This window comes from Lygodium microphyllum, chromosome 30 (assembly GCF_053477565.2).
Source record: "Lygodium microphyllum isolate KBCC chromosome 30, Lygodium_microphyllum_v1.1.10, whole genome shotgun sequence".
NCBI lineage: Eukaryota > Viridiplantae > Streptophyta > Polypodiopsida > Schizaeales > Lygodiaceae > Lygodium > Lygodium microphyllum.
This window is the reverse complement of record NC_141164.1, coordinates 5,489,611-5,510,586: the sequence shown is the minus strand read 5'-3', so window position 1 is coordinate 5,510,586 and position 20,976 is coordinate 5,489,611. Positions and strand designations below refer to the sequence as shown.

The following is a 20,976-nucleotide window of genomic DNA, read 5'->3' as shown; positions in this document are numbered from 1 at the left end:
ATTCAATATTTTTAACAATTAAGGTTGGAACCTTCAAGATCTGTTGAATATAGTTGGGCATGAACTTGTCGTGGATAATAGCTATTAAGATTGGTTTGACTCTTGGGACTAAAAGAGGAAAATTTGTTTCCTTAAGCTTGGAGGAAACTGTTATGATCAAGAATTGGCTAATTGATAATGCTTACATCCTGCTTGGAAAGAAAGCCTTTGGGGGTAATCTCATGATATAGCCATAGGTGTCTACATTTTGGAACAAGTGTTAAGTTCTATTTCTCCTAAGAAGGCAACTACCTTGGATTGTCATTTTTTCAAGGAAGAGCTCAAGTTTGTAGTTGGGGAAATTAAAAGAAATAAATGGACTGGGATGGATGGCTTGCCAGTTGAGATTTGTTAGGAATTTTGAGATCTCTTTGCTAAAGATATAATTCTTATGTTTAAAAAGGTCAACATGATAGGAAAATTAAAAGAGTTTGAAGTAATCAGTATAGGGAGATAGAGGCAACCTAATTGAGTTCTTTGAGAAGATTTGGAATGCAATTTGTGGTTGGACTTTGTAGGCGATATGATCCCATAGGAACGATGTAGTTTTTGGTTGGCTTGGTAAGCCCTTACACACTCTACCGAATAGAAGTTCATCTATCTAAGTTGATGCTCACTTTTTGGTTAAAAAGCTTGTTAAGAAAGATAAGTTGTATGAACCTATAAGAAAGCTTATGCAATTTTTGGTTTGATGGTCTTCTCTACCTTGAAAATACCATCTTGAGGGCGTTGTAAGTACTTACCTTCTTAAGAAAAGATATGTTTCACGCACATGGAGAAAATCTTTTTTAAAAACAGAGCTAAATATACGTGTAGTTGTAACACATATGCATACGAGTCGCTTACAAAGAAGGTCTTACCTTAGAATAAGAAAGAGCTATTCATGTTGGAAGCCTAAGGAGTAGCCAATGTCTTTAGGCATCTAGAGTAGGAATGCCTAACCTTACTTGGTAGGCCTTTGCAATTACATTACCGTGTTTGTTTTCCTATCGAAGAACTTATTCAAACCGGTTTCCCGTTTGCAAGCCAACGTGAACACCCGTAGGGCTCTGCCTCTCTATGACTGCATTTTGCCGTCGCGCTTTCAGAAATTATGGGTAAATTAATATTCAAAAGTGCTCTCTATAAATACATCTGACAACAGCATTTGTCATTTTGGTTGGAGCGTTTCCCTACCGTGGCAGGAGATCTCCTCTCTTGCTCGCCATGAGCGTCATCGACATCCTCACCCGGGTTGATGCCCTCTGCCAAAAGTACGACAAGTACGACCTCGATAAGCAGCGCGAGCAGCAGATCTCCGGCAATGACGCCTTCCTTAAGCTTTACACCGTCTTTGACAGCGAGATCGCTGCCTGCACTCAGGTTATTTCTCTGCAATTTCTCTTCTAAGCAGAGCTTTATGATCGTTTTCTGTGCCGATGATGTTTTTTGTTTTGACATCGCTGTATGTAATGGCAATTTTGCTTGTTTGGATCTCGATGTTACTGCTACGACTTATTTCATTTATATCATCTGTTTACTTTTTGGGACCTTGTAGAAAGCCAATGATGCTGCAATCGAAAAAAATAGGGCGGTAACTGCAACTCTCAATGCTGAGATAAGGCGGGCAAAGACAGAGTTACGCAATGAACTTCCAAAGCTAGAGAAGCTGGCACAAAGGAAGGTGATTATACTTGCTTCTGTTGTTAATGCTGGTCGGAATGTGTATCCTTTGCTGTGAGTTTCTACATAGCTTGCTTTGTAATCAACAATAACAAACGCTGTTAAGCCCCAGCAGATTTTAAAGAATCCCCTGCATTCTAATTGGATCATATCTCTCTTGTAACCGCATCACTTAAGTTTTTACTCTTGTTTTGCCCACAAGATAACAGATTAGGATGTTTGGCAATGTGGGTGCCTTGCAGAGCATATAATTTGATATCGATTCATGTAGGTGCCTTGTAAAGCATATAGCTTCTACCAGTTTATCCCTAGACATCTTTCAGAGAATGTCATAGGATATGAGGCCTAGATAGTAACGCCAAAGGTAGTTTGTATTAGAAGGAGCTTGAGCAACAAAAGAGTGAACTCAATGGGGATGAAACTCAAAGCCTTCTTGTAGAGTGTATCATAGGAAATGTGGCCAAGATAGTGATGCCAAAGGCAATCTATATCAGAAGCACAACTTGAGCAACAAAAGTGTGAACTTGATGAAACTTAGAGCCCTCTGTACTCAGCTTAGAAGAGAATTCCAACATGGGGCTGTGCTCCATCCGGAGCTATGACTAATTTGTCTTATCAATTATTTCAACTACGTTGTTGGTAAAGAACATAGCTCGACCCAACAGGTAAAACTGTAGATTGAGAGTAACTTAACATTGATTTGTGGAACAAGGAATTTGTTGTCTACTTGTAGGAGATTCAAGCCTAGGTGAGTTCCAAAGTGAATTGAGCCAATGCTTTGAAACTTGGCTGTGGAATTGTTACTAAATTAGACACCCCCATCCATAGGTCTTTGTGGAATGAAGATATTTATTATGGGTGGCACCTCTATCCATGATCTGCTTGATTGGATGGCCACAACAGAGGGTAGGGTGGCCCCTCTACTAGTTGCACAGTGGAGCAATTGGCAGCTGATAGATATGGACCCAGGACCCATCATGAGAGAACTCAAGTGAGAAAATATTGTGCTTGGGATAGAAAGTCAATGGGAGGTCCAACAAAGGTTGTCCATACGCTGCATTATCGATGGGTATTCAATGATAATTGTCAGCACTTGGGGGTTGAGGTTGGGGTTGTGGAAGGTGCAAGATTACAATCTTTGTTTCATCATTGTTGCCTTGTTGTGTGCTTGCGGTCCAAATTGGCGTTTGGATCAGGGATTGATTTCCCTTCTCTTGCCTAGCAAATAACAGCTTGCTTGTGGATGGAGCCTCTACATGAGTTGAACTTGGCCCACACCTTAAGAAGCTGCCCCATACGAGGTGACTATTGGTAGGACTTCTTTGGAGATGCATTGAAGAAGTGTCGAATATGCCAAAGCGTCATCATGGTGCCAAGGAGGTGGCTCTCTTGAAAGTCCTCTTCGTCTTGGTTGTCTAGTAGTAGTAATGGTCATTAAGGTTGGGAGCTCATCCAAAGATGATATACTAGACCCTCTTTTGCACAGACCAAGCCTTCATAACAGTGCTCTAAGTTTTATAGTCAACATTGTGGGGCTTATTCTTTTCGTAGTAAATGGGGGTGCCATAGAGAAAATTGATGATAGAAATGAGGAATAGAAAGAGATACCTAGAGTAATTGAGTGGTTAAAGAGCCCAAAACAAGACATAAGGTTAAATAGCTTGCTATTTACAGCTCAAGAACACACCAATAAAGTACAAAATGCACATGTACCATGAAGAACGGGGACAAAAATGAACAATATGTAGTGTAGGAGCATTGAATTAACACAAGAGACCCTATCTCAAGCGTTAAAATGCAGATGTGATGAGAAAACATGCACAACTACAAAAGGAGACGTGCAACCCAATGTAGTTGCGTTGCAATTGAGAAAAAAAGTTCTTGGGCAGCATTGGTGAGGGTAGAGTTCATGATGCTGTCTACAACCACCCAGTAGGTTGCCCTGATGAAGACAAAAGGTAGACACAAGAAGCTACCACTCCCAAACCTCAAAATGTAATTGTGAGCAAACCTACAACAACAAAACACAAACTAAATGTGCTGAGATCTAGGTGAACTAGAGGTTTGTTACCATGTGATCGTGCATAATGGAAGTGCAAGTAGAAATGATAAGCATGAAACAAAACACAACACAATTGGCAAGGTGAAATTAGAAAATGCAAAATTGAGAGAGAATCATGAATGGGTGATGGAATCCATCATTGAAAGCAGGAGGAAAGTTACAATACTGCCACGATGTGAATACATGCTAGGGTTTGCAGGGAGAAAACACTTAAGAGCTTATGAACAAGACTAAAACAGAACGAACACAGGCAAGAATGCAAAAGAACATAATGAATGAATGATTGATAATGAATAAAGGAATGGAGAGTGTGTGATATTCATGGAGCTTAAGAAATGAAGACCGTCCAATAGTCACTCTGTGTGTTGTGAGTGGAGTAAGGGAGAGTGGCGGAGAGAATGGTCCTTCAAGAACGGATCCCAAGTGCAGCAAAACCACCAATGATGAAGTAGAAGTAGTAGATTGGGATTGAGGGTGATGAAAGGCAGCAGCTGAGGGCTGGTCAAAACACAACAATCTCTAGGGCTGAGGGCTATAGGGCAGCAGGCAGGATGTTGAAACACAGAAATTTCTAGGGTTGGAATAGTGAAATGCAGCAGTGTACAGCCTGGTCACAACCTCTAGATGGGTTGGAATGATTTTGGTGAAAGAGCTTGATGATATAGACCAGGAGGAGCAAACAGATCTGCAGATGGAGAAAACAACATTTGAGGTAGTCTAGAGCCAAAATGCAGCATTGAGGAGCCATGTGGCAGCCAAAAAACAGGTCTGCTGGTGGATAAATGCAGCTGTAGGCATGTCGTGTGCAATAGATGATGGCTGGTAAATCTCCAGAAAAGCAGCAGGATGTGAGTGCCCTTGAGGCTGGAAACAGTAGGAGGATGGCCATGAATAGGTTGGCAGAAGTCTGTGGATGACTGGCAGCAAAGTTAGCACCTTTGGATGATGGGAGACCGTGTGAGAAAATTGTGGAGGAAGAAAGCAAAGAGTTAGTGTCGACAGATTTGCTGTAAACACAATAAAAAGAAAAGAACAAGAACACAAAAGAACCTTGAGAGAGTATATCGGGAAAATGGAATCCATATACCAAGGCTCAAGAGTAGTACAATGGTACGGGCTGAGGACAACAAGCAAAGTTAGTAGTCTCCCTCTCTCCAACAGAAGCAATGTGTTGAGTATTTTATGAATAATAAGTAGGCAAGAATAATACAACAATTATGATGAGTCGACTAGCATTTAATGTGGCCAAAATTCTAGTCGACCACATTAAATGCACCAAAATCAGAAATGAAATGCATTTTGATAGGAAGTCCTGGCACCTAGGATATGTACACTGCTAAGACCCTCTCATAGCTCATGGGTGAGTGGTCCAATAAAAAAACTCAATGATTAAGGACTCATCATAGTATATATAACAATGACAATCAGATGGGACCATCAATACCCTAGCAGTTGGTGATTGAGCCACCACCAATGTGCCTTTAAAAGACACTAATGTCAATCATACCAAGCCCTAACAGCATGCAAAGAGTAGAAATAGTTGAATCTTGATGCCTGTTATGAACCAACTCTGCGGAAAGCAAGTCATGACCATGGATTCCCTGCCTTCTACGAGACCGCCAATGTATCCCCTTATGTGATGTTAGACTATGAGCAAAGACTACTCTCTGTCAAACATCCCATCGCGAGCCTAAAAGGCAAACCAACTACATGATTTGAATGTACCAAACTTAGTTGATGCATGGAAGCTGGACTCAGAGTCTACTAAACTTGCATATGGATTAGCTCGGATGCCCCACCACCACCACCACCACCACCATCACCACCACCCTCTCACACTTCTCTTTGGCATTCGAAAGCCATAAGGGATGCAAGCATCACTAGGGCCAGAAAGCTGAAGAGGGTGGTGTGGCCTTCAGCACTTTGCTAGAGTCCAAGTGTAAGTCTGGACTCGGGGGAGGATGACGACTCATTAGAGGAGTCTTTACCCTTCTTCTTCTTTTTCTTCTTCCACAATGTTACTAGTTTCTTGCAATCCTTTTGGAGATGGCCCTTCTATCACCATGGTAGCATTGGCTTTTCTTCTTTTGCTGCTTGCCACCCCTCTTTGAAGTCAAAATTGTTAATCTTGCTGCTAGACCAAGATGATAATGCTCGTAAATACAAGGAAGCCTCATGCTCAAGTAGCATAGAGGTCATATGATCAAAATAGATAGGCGTCATTGATGTTTGAGCTCGTAAGGCATTAGCAACACATTAAGCTCTAGAGATAGCTTGTAGAGAACAGTCCCCACAAAGTGGACTTTAAGAAGGGTGGATTGCCAAGCAAATAGGTTTTGAAAAAAGGCAGAAATATATGTGAAGAAAGTGTAGTGACAGAAGCACGACAACTGACAGTGTAATCTGTCCTTTGAAATTGTCTAGATCAGGTTGGAAACACAAACTCTGTCACAAGGATGTGAAATTTTATTGCTTTGCTTAGCATTTGATTAAAAGATAATCAAGTGTGCTAATGTAATTTGCACATGTGAAGTGCAAGTTAATTATTTCATAGTGTGGGACCTAGGACCTTGAAATATCAGTTGGTGCCAAAGGTAAAAGTTGTAATAAGTTATGCTTGACAAATGCTAGGTGGTACCTAGTGTCATATTTGGGCCTAGATTAATTTATTGACCATGGTGGTGACATTACAGACTAGCATTAATTAATGAATTAATGCCAGTCTAAGGACCAATAACTACTTAGGGACACTTGAGAGACAAATTGGCCTAGCCAATTTAATTATTGACTGGCGGAATTACTTTTTGGGATACTAGAATAATTATTAAGTTAATTTTTAGAATTAAATGTTCTAAAAAATATTTTAATAAATTGAATAATGCTAAAAATTGGGATTAGAAGGTTGCCACTTGGCAAAACTTGCCCATGCAAGTGGGAAAGACATTTTTGAGGTTGAGGTTGAGGTTGAGGTTTTGAGAGAGAGAGAGAGAGAGAGAGAGAGAGAGAGAGAGGGGGGGGGAGGCTTATTCTAGCCTTGTGCAAGCTAAGAGAGATAGAAGGTTGCCATAGCTGCTACAACAATTGACAGGCCATTTCCAGCTAGCAAGAGACCCTCCAAGAGCAGGTGACATAGTTTGAAGAGACTACAACTATAGATGACAGCAGTTTTAGGGCTGTTTGAGCAAGATAACATCGTATTAGGTGTGTTTCAACAATGGGGACAACTTTTATGGCTATCTAGATAGGGAAGCATATGATTTCTTCCATTTTCTTGCGATGAAAGTCTGAAATCTCTCTCTCATTCTACAGCCATTTCTCAACTCCAATAGTTTGATTCATCAGAGGTGGAGATATTGCAAAATCTCTATTGTAAACTCTAATTTATTACAAAAATTAGGGTTTGACAGTAAGATGGTGCTTAGAATTGAGGGCCTAGGACTTGAATTCCAGTACCTAAAATTAAAGAATATAATGGAGATTCAAGAGGCCATCCAAGAATGTCAATTTGGGGTTAAATTTGTCTCTCAATGAGTAGGGTGAAGGCCAGTTCCCCAAGCAAACCAAGGGGCAAATTGGTTTGAAGGCTTGTTGGTCAGTTTTGATAGTAAAAGGCCCTTGGATTAGCGTAGGGGATTAGAGAATCTCAGTTGTACTCCATCCATTTGCAGTAGAAGCTAAAGAAATACCGCAAGGGGCCCTAGTTTTGAGGCCAACAGGCTGTCCATTGTCCAAGATTAAGGTGGTAAAGTGTGCATTTCAATTTATGTGAATTAATTACGTTTGTAATTAGTGTTAAATTAGGTTAGCATCTCCCTATCCCAGGAAGAAGGCTGGTTTCATGGTTCCATTGCCAGGATACAATCAAATCCCTTGACTTAGTGGGCCTGAGGCACTTGATTGAAGGCTAGAAGTTTTGCTCATGTATTGAAATTATGTTCAGTTGAGCATTTTCAGTAAGTATGTTATCTTATAGTGGGATGGGATCAAGTAGTAATAATGCATCTCATTTTGAAAATGCACATAATGAAGGGGAAAATGCAATGCCTAATCTTAGAACAAGCTTGCAGCATGGACAGTAAGGAGAAAATGTGGTTATTGACTAGAAAGCGGGTCCTTCAAGGCCCAAGATTCTAATGACCAGCAAGTAGATGAAGAATTTGATGACTGGTTCAAGGCTTGGTTGAGGGCAATAGTTGACATCTTTGATCAATTGGCCAAAGATCCACAATTTGAGAGATTTTTGAATTCTTCCAAAAAGCATAGCAAGGGCAAGAATAATATGTCATCTTCAAAGGCTTTTGGGTAGCCAAAAGCTTCCAAAGGACAGCCATTGCAGCCTAAAGATGCACCCAAGGTTGGGGATAAGCAGAAGCAAATGGTACTAGTGGGATTGGATACCCAAATGCTAGGCCATATTGGTAGTACCAATTCAATGGGTTTTGGACAGCCGGGTGCGCATGCAATGATGGGGTAGCTAGGATACTTTGGTGGTGACACTATTTTCCATGCTATGGTGGGTTAGGGATCGCATATGGGAATGTATGGCACAACTTCTTATAGTATGTAGTAACCAATGCATGGTGTGCAAGGCCCAATGTATCTAGGTATAGCTGGTAATATGCATAACCCTATGCATGGCAGCATTGGTATGATGCTTGGGGCACTTGGTAATGCATTTGCACACTCAAATGCTTATGGGGCTTAAGGAATGAGTATTGGTCACGCAAAAGCTTCTTTTGGTGTTGGTCATGATGCAAGTATTGCAAATGCACCTTTTTTGCAATGGCCAGTGCATGACTTGACTTCCAAAGGGGCAGCAAAGAACTATGATGAGGGTGAAAAAGAGGTGAAGTTTGAGTCCTTTAGTGGTGCACAAGATAGGTTGAAAGTCTTGACTTTTATTCAGTAGTTTGATGTAGCCCATTCGGGGGGAAACTTCACCAAATCCTCTAAGATTTGGAAGGCGACCAATTTCTTGGAGGGAAATGCATTGCAATGGTGGTCCATGCTCTTAATGCAAGGTGGAGTACCGTCAACATGGGTACACTTTAAGTAAATGTTTTCATCGAATCAATTGACTAGTACACTTGAGATGGACATCATGACAACTTGGAACAAACTTGATGCAATGCAATGCAAGAACTTGGAACAATATAATAAGAAGTTTTGGGATGCCTTGCTTCCAATAACTTCTTATCTCTAGTTTCTCTTTATGCTTCCAAGAAAGTGGGGAAGCATGTATGTGGGTTGCCTAAGGGAATCGGGGATTTTTCCATCAAATCCACAATGTCTAGCATGTCTTAGCTCTTGGAGACTGTTGCTACAACTAATGCATTGCTACGTGGGAAAGATTCATGCTTCCAAGAAAGTGGGGAGAAGCTGAATAAGAAGTTGTAAAAGGTTGAGAAAAGGGGCAGATCTAAAAATCAGCTTGAAAAGAAAAAAGGGTTGGAAATCAGTTTCACAACATAGGGAATTAAGGGTTGTAAATAAATGCTTTGTTTAGAAGCCCAAAACATCAATTGGATTGATACCGGATGTTAGTGATTAACCCAATGATCATGCTACTAAGTTATGTAGAGCATGGGGCAAAATTAGAGATTAGCATACTTTGATGTTATTTGATAATGGAGCAGGTGCCAATTTTATCTGTATAGACATGGCTGTCCATCTAGGTATCAGAGAGGATGAGATGGACCCATGGAAGAAGTTGGTATTGCATGCAAGATCTATGCAAAGCTTGTCACACTCCTCATTGGAAAGCTTCATTCATAGACTCGAGGATATTTGGATAGCGAAAAGTTCTTTATTGCTCCACTTAAGGGTTGTGATGTCTTGCTTGGTATGCCTTGGTGCCATTGTGTGCGTGCAGTGATTGATTCACATAGTAAAGTGATCATTATTCAGCATAAGGACAAGATCCATACTTTGGATGTAAAGTTGAAAGGGGGAGGATTGCTACCATTTTCTAAGCAATGAAAAATCACATTTTAGTATACTTGGTTTTTACTAAGAATAAGGTTGATAATGAACATGTTGGGAACATGCCAAAGTTAGAGAATGATCACATTTTAGTTTTGAAAATGTATACTAATTGCTTCTCTCAGTCACTTTCAAGGGCAATTACAATGAAGAATGCTGTGGAGTAGCTATTAGGGTTTGTACTAAGGAAACACAAAATGTACGACCATGACACAAACACAATGATATACACAAAGGTGCAAAACTCAAACCCGAAAAGTAATACTTAAAACTCAAATACAGAAATAAACACAAGTAGAAGGAGAGAGATAATACAACTGTGAAGTGAATGAATATTGTAAATGAATGAAGAGAGTATAGAGTGCCTAAGGGCAGAGTAGTAGTATCAGAGAGTGACGTTCATTGGAGATGGATCCCAAGTACTGCAACCACCAGTCAGGGATGAGAGAGTGTTGAATAATGAAGGGCAATAGGTTGGTTGCCAAAACACAGGCAACCGAAGGTTAAAATTCGGTAAACGCAGTAGTGTGCCACCAAAGAAGGTTGAAAGCTGATCACCCGAGGCAAAGAACTGTCAGGCGATAACGGGAAAGGTGTTTGCTGATGTAGGCGGCTTGGTGGATAGTAAAAACGCAAGTTTTGTAGCAATCGCGTGGTTCGAGAGATGACAATAGCCTATTACTTAGCATCAAATGCTAAAAATGTAGGCTGATCAGGTGCTATGATGAGTAGCATATAGAGACCTCCAAACAGCTGGGGATGGTTGAAACCAGGCTGCCTAGGGTTGGATAGTGATGGGTTATAGTCGGTGATGGCCTGGACAATAGATGGTAGGTAGCTAATGGTTGAAATTTACACGGTAGAGTGAAAAACTTACACAAAAAGATGAAGAATGGGGATAGCTTGTCTATTTATAGATGTGGATGTATTTTTCCAAATTTAGGTTTCACAGAAACTCTCTCGAACTGCGCATTGTTTTTGCGTTTTCCATTAAATAAGCATGTTTTGGAGCTATTTAAGAGGCTAATCAACGTGTAATGCATTTCTTAGCTCAACATCCCTTCTTAGGTCCGAAATAGAGCTAGAAAGGAAGGCCAATGTAGGTTTTCCTAAGGCGTTCCATCCCAAAGCAGCTAGGGCATTGAACAAAGGGTGCATGGTGGTTGCTGAATCGCCTACCAAGACTTCAAGGACAATTGTTATCTTACCAAGGGAGTCCAAGTAGTCACCCTAGAGAGGACATGGTATCATACAAAGGGCGCACTTGGCTACCTAGTGGCATACCAAGTCTTGCAAAGGCAAATGAAACCATAATGAACATTGTTTTGGTTTTTTTTTGTGTGTTTTCTTTGGATTAGGTAAAGGTATTTTGAGAAATGGTTTGCGGTCAACTAAGTAACTGTACCATACGGGAGAACGAGAAGGGATGGTTAGATCCAACCCATCACAAAATAGACAAGCTACCCATCCAGATTAGGTAAAGGTATTTTGAGAAATGGTTTGCGGTCAACTAAGTAACTGTACCATACGGGAGAACGAGAAGGGATGGTTAGATCCAACCCATCACAAAATAGACAAGCTACCCATCCACTTGGGGGTGTCGATGATGAGGGAAGGGAGATGAAGTAATGATGGTGTGGTGTAAAAAGTGCCGGCGGAACCAACTTAGGATCTGTCTAGTGGTACACTACATTATGAGTTTGCTACATGTTGTGAAATGCTCATGTAGCAAGTGTCACTTGGACTTTATTTCTTGTGGGAAAATTGTTCACTTGCCCAAACGCCCTTTACAAAGATAATAAAATTGTGTAGTGCGAAAGGAGGTACAATAGTGAGGGAAAGGTTGATATCGAAGACAAGTGTCGATATCTCTAGAATATCTAGAAGGGTAGCAACACCCTTTCAACCTTGGATGTCAATGTTGAAGGAGGAAGAGGAGCTGGATGGCAGTCTTTGTATGGTGTCAAGAACCATGATGTGAAAAAACATCCCAATTGGAAGAACAAGATAGAAGTCATTGCCATGATAGCATCAAGAGAGACGTTGCATGATCTGCTTGGAGAGGGGAAGCTTCCATGTTGGCAGAAAAGCAAAACTCGTAGGATGATGAAACCATGAATGGTACAATGTGCATCCCAAGTCTCTAGCCTAGATAGGACGGGTGCAAACTTGCATGTTGGCCCTACACAGAAAACAAAACCTTGCAAAAGAGATGAAAATTTGCAAGCACCACAGAGATCAATAGTAAAATGCTCCGAAAATCAAAGCAAAATAGAAATGAAAAGCTAATTGAATGAATAATGCAATGATGCAAATGTGTATGTGTATGTGAGTAAATGCAATGGAAGACTTAAGAATGAAAATCTAAGGACAAAATCCTATGGGCCTGATTCAATAGCCTAAAGACCTAAGAGTTTGAAGATGGAGATAATCTAAGGATGTGGCCACCATAGTGTACGCCCACTAGTAATTTGGCATGCTTGGTATGCCTTTGCATTGAGTTCTTGGCATTCTTGGTTTTCCTTCTTGAAGAAGAGGCAACCAATCCCCTCTGCTCAGAGTAAGGTTGGGTAGAGGCTTTCTTGTGGATTTGATTGTGTAGCCCTACGTAAGGCAAGAACTGGCACTCAAACTCGTAGAAGGTCGGCAATCTAGGTAGTGAGATAATGTGTTGGATAAAATGGAAGTATTTTTCGGGTAACTTGTTGAAGAAGAACGTGACCTAATCATCATCAGACTTCGGGGAGTCAGTAGGGGCAAACTCCGCGAGTAATCGCTGATATTTGGCCAACTTGAATTTTAGATCATCCCCTTGCTTAATGGAAAACTCTTGAAGCTCAAAATCAAGATTGATATGCCGAGTGCGATTTCGTGCCGCATAGCAGTCAATGAGATGATTGCAATGCTCAGATGCGACGGGAAAATATTATAATTGAGAGTGAAACTTAGGAAGGAACCCCTGCATTAACTCAACATTGGTTGTGGGATTGCGGGCTCTCCATTGACAGATATGGTCAGGGTGGGCTAATTGAGGATCTGGCATGGGCTCTAGACCAACAACAAGGTCTCAAAGGCCTTGAGACTTAAGCGCTTGTTGCATGAAGTTTGACCAAGTGGTAAAATTAGACTCATTAAAATGAGTCTTATCCATGAAGGCATTCTTGGTCGTTACAACAGGAGTGGTAGTGCTAGGAGATGGATAAGGTGTGTAATGAGGGTAGGGTGGATAGGGTGGGGGAGTGGAGTACACTTGGGAATTAAAATCTTAGAGTGCCCACCATGCATGCAAGAAGTGTGCATAGTGGATTCGAATGTGGGCATAGATTGACTAGGCATGGGTATGGTAATTGCATGAGGAGCCCACGGCGGAGGGATAGTGACACATGCAGTAGAGGATGGGAATCCTTGCATAGGAGCGACCCATGGAAAGTGTGATGACGCACCATAAGCAAAGGATGGAAATCCTTGCGTTTGAGAGGTCAAAGGATGTGTGTGACTTGGGTTAGTGGGAGGGATGCCCATCACAATTGTCCAAGTAGCAAATGATGTGCTCACTTGCGTAAAGGTGGAGGGAACCATGTTAAAGGGTAGCATGCCTTGCAACAAAGCTCCATGGTGCAAAATGACTTAAGGGTAACTGGATGGTACAATGTTAAAGAGTGGCATTCCTTGTAATGATGCACCATGATGTGAAGTGGTAGGAAAATGAGAGTATGGAATGGAGAATGAGAATGTGCTAGTGTGGACATGGATGTTCCAACTCTTAGTATGGAGGATGTAGATGTGGAGTATAATCCAAGGTTTTGGAATGAAGAAGAGAGGAAATTGAGGTGTAGACTAGAAGAGGCTGGTTTTGAGAACAATGGCTTACATGCTCAAATGAAACAGAAGATGTAGATATACTTGATGAATGATGTTTTCTTTGAGAGCGCCTATATTGAAGTTTACATATAGAAAATCATTTGATCCTGCACCACCTAAAGGAGAAACAGGAGAGGGTTTTGATTCATATGACTTAAAGGGATTGTATGAATTTGATATTGGGCCTGGCTGAGATGATGAAGATGGGTTGCTAGTCATTCCAAATGTCATATGTCCTCCATGATCAGAGAGATGGCGAGTCTCACCAATTGATCTGAATGGAGTAGCAAAGTGGGTAGGAGGGGTGTAAGTTTGAGTGTGCGTGATACACAAGTATTCTTGAAACTCATCCTTTGACATGAGTTTGAAATCTAAAAGAGGAGAAAACAATGAAGATGAAGGTAAAGGTGGGGTGTCGTCTTCCTTGTCGAGTCCATAATGCCTTCTCAGGGCCGCTAGTGATGGAGAAGTTTGATAAGACCTCATGGGGTCTTGAGAAAAAGGTGATTGAGACATTGTGATTTGGTTACAAATCCTTCGTATGCCGTTCAAAAAATCAAGTCTCCACAATGTCTGTAGGATACTTTTTACAAGAGCATTGGCTTTGATACTATGAGAAGAAAATTATGGGGCAGCTACTAGGGTTTGCACTAAAGAAACACAAAGTGTACGACCATGATAGAACGAAACAGATGTAGATGTGCAAGACTTAAACCCTAAAAGCAAAGCTCAAAGCTCAAACATAGAAACAAAGACAAGTAGGAGGAGAGAGAAAGAACACAACTTTGAAGTGAATGAAAACTATAAATGAATGAAGAGTGTACAAAGTGCCCAAGGGTAGAGCAATAGTGTCGGAGAGTGACATCCATCAAAGACGGATCCCAAGCACTATAACCACTAGTTGGAGATGACATGGTTTTGAATAATGAAGGGCAGCAAGGTGGTCACCAAAACATAGCAGTTGGAGATTGAAATCCAGTAAATGCAGCAATGCACTACTAGAGAAGGCTGAAAACTGATCACTCGAGGCAGAGAACTGTAAAGCGACAATAGGAGAGGTGTTTGCTAATGTAGTTGGCTCCGTGGACAACATAAACACATGTATTTTAGTAGTCATCTAGTCAAAGAGATAGGAGCGGCCTGTCGCTTAGAACGAGTTGCTGAAAACACAGGCTAATCAGGTGTTCTAATGACGTAGCAGATGGAGATCTCCAAACAGCAGGGCAATGGCTAGAAATAGGCCGCCTAGGGTTGGATAGTAATGTGCTACAGTTGGTGATGGCTTGGACAATAGATGGTAGGTGGTTGATGGCTGAAATCTACATAGTAGAGCGAGAAACGTGCACAAAAGGATGAAGACTGAATGGGGGCAGCTTGTCTATTTATGGATGTGGATGGACCCTCCCAAATTAGGGTTTTATAGAAACTCTCTCAAACCATGTACCATTTTTGCATTAAGTTGACTAAGAAGCATATGAGATGGGTCAACTTTTTATCTACATTTCACTTTCAGATTGTGCACATAGATGGAAAAAAGAATGTGGTGGCTGATACATTATCACGTAAGCCTAAGATTTTGGCTATTAACATGGTATATTGAAACCAGCCTTCCTTCTTAGATAGGGTGGTAAATAACCTAATTAAGCACTTAATTACAACAATTAACAAATTCACAAAACTGAAATGCACACTTTACCATACAATCTTGGACATTGGATAGCCTACTGGTCCCAAAACTGGCGCCCCTTGCGGTATTTCTTTAACTTTTGTTACAAATGGATAGAGTATAATAGAGGTTCGTTGACCTCCGCCGCTAATCTAAGTGTCTCTTTTTGTCAAAATTGACTAGTAAGCCTCCAAACCAATGTGTCCCTTGGTTTGCTTAGGGATTGGCCTTCACTTGGCTCCTTGAAAGACAAATTCAGCCCCAAATCTCTTATTGGTTGGCCGGTGTTTATTGAGATAACTTAAGAGATGGTTGGGAAATGAGAAAAATGCTATAGAGAGAGGTATTTTAGAGTTTCATTGCAAGAAATGCTAAAAAACTGTTGTTGCTTTGCTTAAACGGTCATGGAAGCTGTCACCTATAGCTTAGGACCACCAAAAAGACTGTTGCGCTCTCTTGTATGGGGTCATCTGCACCAGAAGGACCTGGGTTGCTATTACCCTCTCTTGGAGGGCTCCAAACTATTGTCACTTGTTGTAGGACTGATTCTTGATGGTTGCAAATCACATCAACAGTCTCTCCTTACTCTCTAATAGTCTTGTTTTCTCTCACAATTGTTGAAATAGACTTCCACCAGCCCCTAAAAACGTTTTTCCCACTTGCATGGGCAAGTTTTGCCAAGTGGTAACCTTTTAATCCTATTTTTTAGCATTATTGAGCTTATTAAATTAATTTTAAATATTTTAAAAATTAATTTAATAATTATTCTAGTGCTAAAAAAATTAATTTCACTAGCCGATAATTAAATTTAGCTAGGCCAATTTATCTTTCAAGTATCCTTGAGTAGCTACTAGTTCTTAGATTGGCATTAATTAAGTAATTAATGTGTAGTCGCTAATGTCATCATTGACATTTTTCAAGTATCCCGGAGTAGCTACTAGTTCTTAGATTGGTATTAATTAAGTAATTAATACGTAATCGCTAATGTCACCATTGATATTAGTAGCCAATAAATTGGTCTAGGTCTAAATTTGACATTGGGTACCATCTAGTATCTGTTAAGCATAAATTATTGCGACTTTTGTCTTCAATACTAAACTGATATTGAAATAATTGACTTGTACCTCACATGTGCAAGTCACGTTAGCACATTTGATTAACTTTTAATAAAACACTAAGCAAAGCAATAAATATTCATGTCCTCGTGACATATATCACACTGAGTTGGATGCTACGAAAGATTAGTATGCTGCTTGTTTAGACTTGCAAATGTATATGATCACCTTTGCAATGGCCAGAGGCATGAGCACTTTGTGCTTAGAGATGGTTTTTTGATGATGTTGTGAAATTTTATTGCTTTGCTTAGCATTTGATTAAAAGTTAACCAAATGTGCTAATGTGACTTGCACATGTGAGGTACAAGTCAATTTCACAGTGTGGGATCCAATACCCTTGAAATATTAAGAGATAGGCCACCTTGTCTTCACTTTTCTCTTACTGCTATTGCAGGTTCGCATGGAGGAAGAGGGGTGTATGAGATTTCTCTCTTTAACTTTCTCTCTCATCCTACAGCCATTTCTGAACTTCCCTTAGCATTCTCCAACTATTTGGGTTATTAGAGGTGGAGATATTGGAAAATATCAGTTGTAAATCCTAATTCAGAGCAAAAATTAGGGTTTGATAGCCACTTGGAGATGGTGCTCAGAATTGAGGGTCTAGGATTTGAATTCTAGCAGAGTTGAAAGCTGAAATTAAAGAATATTAGGGAGATTCAAGATGCCAGCCAAGTAATGTCAATTTGGGGCTAAATTTGTCTCACAAGGAGCAGGTTGAAGGCCAACTCCCCATTTAAACCAAGGGGCAAATTGGTTTGAAGGCTTGTTGGTCAATTTTAATAGCAAGAGGCACTTGGATTAGTGGAGGGGAGTAGAGAATCTCAGTTGTACTCCATCCATTTGTCATAAAAGCTAAAGAAATATTGCAAGGGGCGCTTGGGGCCAATAGGCTATCCATTGTCTAAGATTAAAGTGGTAAAGTGCGCATTTCAATTTATGTGAATTAATTACTTGTTGTAATTAGTGTTAAATTAGGTTAGTACCACCCTATCTGGGGAGGAAGATTGGTTTCAAACTTCTTGAAAATGTAGATGATCAAGCCTGTGAAAAAAATGGAAATTGATTGTAGAAACAACAAATTGGAAGCAACAGGAGCCAAAACGATAGCTGTCAAGGCAAAAGACAAGCTGATCAGTCAAAACACAGGGTTGACACTAAAAAATGCGGGCCGAACAGGCGGCTTGGTAGTTGAGAACTGCTGCTCAGCTGTAGGAACCATCACTGGGCATACCCGAATTAGGATGGCAGCAAACACAAATTCTTGGAGCAATCTATTGTGGTCAGACCTGAGAATAGCTATCAAAAACAGCAACCAGCACCAAAACCAAGAGACACATGCTTCGATTTGATGTAAGAAAAGTGTGGAGCAATAGAAGCAAAGAGATGGTGCTGATAGATCTTCTGTAAAGACAATGAACAAAAAAGAACAACATAAAAGCACTCAAAGAGAATAGACTTGGAAACGGAATCCATATACCAAGGCACAAGATTCGTGCAGTGTTATGGGCTTTAGGAGAGCAAACAAAATTCAGTAGTCTTCCTATCTCCAACGGAAGTAGTGTGCTGAGTATTTGATGAATAAATATGTATACCAGTCAGCCACATTAAATGCACCAGACTTAGAAATGAAATGCACTTTGACAGGAGGTCTTGACACCTAGGGTCTGCACTTTGGCACCAAGATACATACACTACTATAGATTGGTGATGGTAGGAATTGTGCTCATAAGGGATGAATGGTGATGTGCACACTGAGTCTCTTTCATAGGACATGTTTGAGCTAGAAGAATGTCTAGTGTGTCATACAATTGTCTAGAGTGTTGTACAAAATGACAAGATGTCGATGCTGAAGTAGAAGAGGAGCTAATGTTGGTGGAGCTGATGAATGATGAAGCCTAGATGGAAGCTAACCAAAACTTAGAGCATAGAAGGTAATGACCAAAATCCTCTTTGGGAACCCAATGCAAACAAGAGTACTTGCTGTACCAAAACTGTCAAGAGCTGAATCATTGTTCTATAGCCAAACAATGGTTATCAATCCTCGATTTCCGTGCCCAAATTGATCAAAACATTAATTTAATACTGTACCACCACTTATAGCATGCCTTTAAAGGCACAGGAGCAAAAAGCTCCAAGTTTTTCTATATAAATTTTGAGAAATTAGAGAAATTCAAAATTACTTACAACCAACGATCAATATTGGTGATGAATCCCAAGATTTCATTGGCAATGGGACTTGATTTCAACAAAAGCACTACTTTTCTGATGGAAATCTCAAGAAAGTTCAGAAATTGGGCAAGTTGGTGGAAAACCCCCAAATTTCTTGGAACCCAAGGTGAGAAATTGGAAATTTCTTTGAAATTTGGGATGAGATAAGTAAGATGGATGAGAAATTACACAAATTTCCAAAAAGACCCAAATTCTATAATTAGGGTTTTTGAGTATTTCTACACAGCTAGAAATGGCAGAGATGGGCAAAATGGACCAGAAATTGCACAAATTTTCAGAAACCCTGAAATTCAAAAAACAGGGTGACTAAGCAGCAGTCCCACGCTCAAAAGATGCAAGTATTAGAATGATAGAATGAAAATACAATAGGTCCTAACTAAGTTAGACCTATCCCTAACTCAATTGGAGTGTAACTAACTCTAGAAGTAGTGACACAACTTATTAACTTAGTTGTGTCCACACCACACACTAAAATATTGGGCACTGCCCATAATGGAGCAATTGTAACATTTAGAAAACAAGTAAATAAATTGAAGCATTCTCAAAATAATGATGACAAAGGACTAGGAGAGCTTAGAGGTCCTTCTTGCTTCATTGTCTGCTTGACCCTTGGACAATCAATCCTCCAGTGGATGCCTAAGGCCACTTTCTCTGTCTGTGAGCAAATGCCTATGATTGATAGTTCTGCCTCTCTCGGTAGTGGAGGGAACAGTTTGAGATTGATGTCTTATTTGTACAGCACTGCCCACAACTAGGGGCGAATTTTGTGAGTGTAAGATGGTAATGCATGTTTTCAAGCACTAATACCCTTCTGCAGGTTAAAGGGCTCTCAAAGGAAGAACTTGCAGCTCGCCCAGATTTGGTCTTGGCACTCTCAGAGAGAATCGATGCTATCCCTGATGGCACGATGGGCACAGCAAAACCCAGTGCATGGGGTGGCAAAGCTGCAGGGACTCGGATGGAAATCAAGATCGATCACATGGATCCAGGTTGATTGTAAACATGTCTGGTTCTCTTCCTGTCTCTTGTGCTTATCTGTTTGCAATGGCTATGCAGATGATATCTTACGACCAGAACATTATCAACAAACTGAGGAGACCAGTCAATTCAGACAAGAATATGAAATGCGTAAAAGGAAGCAGGTTTGGTCACATTTTGACATCCTTTTACACAGCTCAGTTGCACTTTTGCTTTAAAAAGTGGTATTGGTTTCCATATCCAAAGTAAAAGACACTTTGAACTCAGGATCAAGGGCTAGAGACAATTTCTGAAGGACTTGCAACACTGAAAAATATGGCACAGGATATTAATGAGGTTTGTGTTCTATTTGAAGAGTGTTTGCTATGGTTACATTTGCACTTTATGTCCTGGTGTGTAACCTGTCAATACTTCTGCTAGGAATTGGACCGGCAAGTGCCATTAATTGATGAGATTGATACGAAGGTGAGAAATATTCCAAATGTTGGATTCATGATCTAGTGCTTGGAAATTTAGTTTCATCTTCTTGTAAATATTATTGTAACTGTTTGTGGACTCAAAAGGTTGACAAAGCAACTGCGGATCTGCGGAACACAAATGTCAGACTCAAGGAGACGGTCACTAAGGTGCATATTAGGTGTTCATAATATTGTTTTATGCTCATTCTTCTGCGGGCTTTTTTTTTGTTGTTTTTGATCATGGTTATCTGTTGCATATGTTTCATTCTCACAGTTACGCTCCAGTCGCAATTTTTGTATCGACATTATACTTTTGTGTGTTATACTTGGTATAGCAGCTTACTTGTACAAGTAAGCTGTACTGCCCTTCATCCTTTTACTTTCACTTGGACCACCTATGGTGCCTCTTTGTGATATTTCATCTTGATTTCATTTTGCAGTGTTTTAAAGAAATAACTCTCCAACTCCTTGTTGTGGATCTGGACACGTGGAATATGTTGTCTCTACTTGCTGGTGAAGGCATTGAAAAGTTATCAGCTTTATTTCCTGGAGTTTCTGCTGTTGTTGTAGTCTGTGTTTTTTTGTGGTTTAGTCCAAACCTTGCTTGCAATCCCTGAATTCATATTCTTTTGCATGTTTTATCATGTGAGAGTAACCAATTCTTGTTCTGACCGAATTGATTTTCTAAAAAGATACAGCTGTTATATTTGGAAGCATGACTTGTGTCTTTGGGTTCATGTAGTTGAACCGTTCACTGTGCTCATGATACTGAACTTTGATTCCTTATTCAGTTGGTCCAAGTAACTTGCACATGAGGTATTATTGTATGAAGTATTTGTACATCTGAAAGTTGGCCTACAATTTGAGCATCTTTTGTATAATATCCGAAGTTAACCTAGAATTTGAGCAAAGCAAAGTTCAAGT

At 40.3% G+C, this 20,976-nt stretch overlaps 1 protein-coding gene across 2 annotated transcripts; it reads left to right on the top strand.

Annotated features, from left to right (window-relative positions):
* The first annotated feature begins 1,058 nt into the window (after positions 1–1,058).
* Positions 1,059–20,768, top strand: SYP71 (syntaxin of plants 71). 2 transcript variants are annotated; one of them, XM_087672374.1, is made up of 9 exons: positions 1,063–1,401; positions 1,577–1,702; positions 19,434–19,605; positions 19,673–19,758; positions 19,862–19,930; positions 20,015–20,059; positions 20,158–20,220; positions 20,327–20,403; positions 20,493–20,768. In XM_087672374.1, exons 1-9 carry the CDS (start codon positions 1,246–1,248, stop codon positions 20,506–20,508), a joined length of 810 nt encoding a protein of 269 aa, XP_087528500.1. In that variant the 5' UTR covers positions 1,063–1,245; the 3' UTR covers positions 20,509–20,768. The 2 variants fall into 2 exon arrangements, with proteins under 2 accessions (XP_087528501.1, XP_087528500.1); XM_087672375.1 differs by lacking the exon at positions 20,493–20,768 and having other exon boundaries at positions 1,059–1,401; positions 20,327–20,407.
* The last annotated feature ends 208 nt before the right edge of the window (positions 20,769–20,976 follow it).